Source organism: Diachasma alloeum, unplaced genomic scaffold, assembly GCF_001412515.2.
Source record: "Diachasma alloeum isolate Michigan unplaced genomic scaffold, Dall2.0 Dall_scaffold_00398, whole genome shotgun sequence".
Taxonomy (NCBI): Eukaryota; Metazoa; Arthropoda; class Insecta; order Hymenoptera; family Braconidae; genus Diachasma; species Diachasma alloeum.
Genome location: NW_021680537.1, coordinates 5749 through 8220, shown reverse-complemented (window position 1 = coordinate 8220; position 2472 = coordinate 5749). Strand labels below are relative to the sequence as shown.

Sequence of the window (2472 nt, the reverse complement as noted above, 5' to 3'; positions counted from 1 at the left end):
TCCCCATCTGGGGAACTGTCCTACAACTACAGGAAGCACGACGTAAGATCGCACCAGTCTATCGACTCAGTGCCCTTAGAGTCGCAAGTGCATATCGGACGGTTTCTGAGGACGCAGTGTGTGTCATCGCAGGAATGTTGCCGATCGAGATTTTGGCTGAGGAGCGGAAAGCTCTGTATGAGCGTAGAAGATCCGAAGTGCTGAGTCCCGAGGAGTTGACGTCTGAAAAAAGGCGAAACAACCTAAGGCGATGGCAGTTGAAGTGGAACAACTCCACCAAGGGGAGACGGACTCATCGCCTGATCCCTAAAGTGGATGTCTGGCTAAATCGCGGACACGGGGAGGTGAACTACTACCTGACGCAGATGCTTTCTGGGCACGGATGCTTTAGACCGTATCTTCATAAATTCAAGCATGAAGATTCCTCGAAATGTCCAACCTGCCCAGAAGTGGATGATGATGCGGAGCATATGTTCTTCGCATGCCCGCGTTTCAGCGAGACCAGGCATATCTGGGTGTCCATACTAAAAATGGAAGTACTGCCTGAAAATCTAACGGATGTATTACTATCATCGCAGGCAGCTTGGGACGCAACGAGTCACTTTGCGGCTGAAGTCATAAAAGAGCTCAGGAAAGAGGAACGCGAGCGCAAGGCTGCAACACAGGCGGAAAACCTACTGGAACCTCCTACCTACACCCAACATCTTTGTAGGCTAGGAGGACGTACATAAGGTTGGAATAAGGAAGAGCAAATGGCTGAGACCTCCCTCGCGAAGTAATACTTAACGGTGGTGCCGCGAGGGGAAGAAAAGGTCAATGATTATTAGGGTCATGTTCGTTTTTTTAGTCCGTATGGGTTGTACATTCGCCGAGCAGATACTTGCTCGTGGTCGCTACCATCTAGACCTGACCGACTCGGACACTACACTTCAGACACCACCCGTCTGGAGTGTGTTAGTGCGTAAAGAGCATTTTTCCATTCATGAACCCAAAAAAAAAAAACACACCCCCACAGACATTTTGTTAAAAACTATCGAGGAACATTAGAAACACCTTGAAACGTGGAGATATCATGGAAAATCGATTTTTCATTTTCGGGGGCATTACAATAACTTCCCTGCCCGGGAAATTAATAAATGAATTTTGAATTTCATAAATTTTACTCTACTCTAGAAACGCGAAAAATTTATGAAATTCAAAAGTCACTTATACATGGTCGATTGCGAATATGCTTAACTTTATTCTTTGAAGTATAACGAACATTGAAAACAAAAGCTAAAATCGGATAAAAACTACGGTGCAAGGAGTATTTTGAAGGTAAAAATAGGAAAAAAAACTTTTTCGTGGTTATACGGGGTAAAATCGATCGGGTCCGCGACTTTCCCTAGTTATTCCCACATTCTGTCATATATCAGAAACTGTTCAATGGGTCTCAGGGCCCAGTGAAAATTTTCAAATTTCACCAACGTATCCTCTTAATCAAAACTTCTAATGGTTTGAAATAGAATCACACGCCGGCTTACCGGTAAAGATTCAGCCGTTTTGATTGAATATACGGACCGTTAGGTCCACCGGTCGTTGGACCCTCGTCCGGAATAATTCCTGTCCATAAGAGATCTTCTTGAAGCTTCTCCATTGCTCTCACTTCCAATCTAGTTTGATCTGTATCTTCAATTCGCAATATAAAAGATCCACCATTCTGACGTGCAAATAAATAGTTGTATAAAGCTGTTCGTAATCCCCCAAGGTGTAGTTGTCCTAAAATTTAAAAAAAAATGAAACATTTACGTTGAATTCACATTGATGAGCAAATTATCGAAAATCCCTTGCCTGTTGGACTTGGTGCAAATCTCACTCTGACAGGTTGCTTTTTATAAAACCTCCTGTGTATAAGTTGCACGGTGAATGTTCGAAATAGCCTGAGGGTCATTTTGAGGTTCTCACTATAAAACTCTCCACATATTTGCGGGTCAATATAATTAATATTATAAGAGAAATGAGAAGCACAATGTCACTACGTAAATAGGCCTTAGATTTTCGCTGGAAGTAAGGTTAATATTTTGAACGCGCATTAGTAGCTGATGCGAACTGATCACGGCAGCAGAGATTATAAGGGAGATTGCTAGCGCCTATGGAAACGCTTCAACCGCAAAATTTCGTAGCGGTGGCGCAGAACTAATTTTGAGTACGTACCTGTAAGTAAAACAGGGAGCGTGTGAGAGCGTCGATAACGGCGCAGAGTGGGGGGGGAACGCGTATGGGGGAATCGGAAGGCGGAGCGAACGGTGATGTTCGCTGTCGAGTAGGTGAGGGAAACCTACCGCAGTTCGAAACGCCGACGGGCGGCGGAATCCTGCCCTTAATATAACAATCAATTTCTCCTTCCCTAATGAGGACGAAGGGATGAAACGGTTGCCAATCGATTGAAAATTGAATCCTCAACTGATTGCGATCTGTTTTATCCCTTCATCT

General features: G+C 44.1%; 1 protein-coding gene across 1 annotated transcript in view; it reads right to left on the bottom strand.

Annotated features, from left to right (window-relative positions):
- The window catches only part of LOC107041991 (probable glutamate--tRNA ligase, mitochondrial), an 8289-nt gene extending 6126 nt beyond the window's left edge, over positions 1-2163 (bottom strand). Inside the window, exons 1-2 of the mRNA XM_015262836.1 lie at positions 1831-2163; positions 1524-1758 (exon numbers count right to left, since the gene is read on the bottom strand). Of these exons, the coding sequence (XP_015118322.1) occupies positions 1524-1758; positions 1831-1930 (335 nt within the window). The 5' untranslated portion in view covers positions 1931-2163. The remainder of the gene's footprint in view (positions 1-1523; positions 1759-1830) is intronic.
- Between the last annotated feature and the right edge of the window lie 309 nt (positions 2164-2472).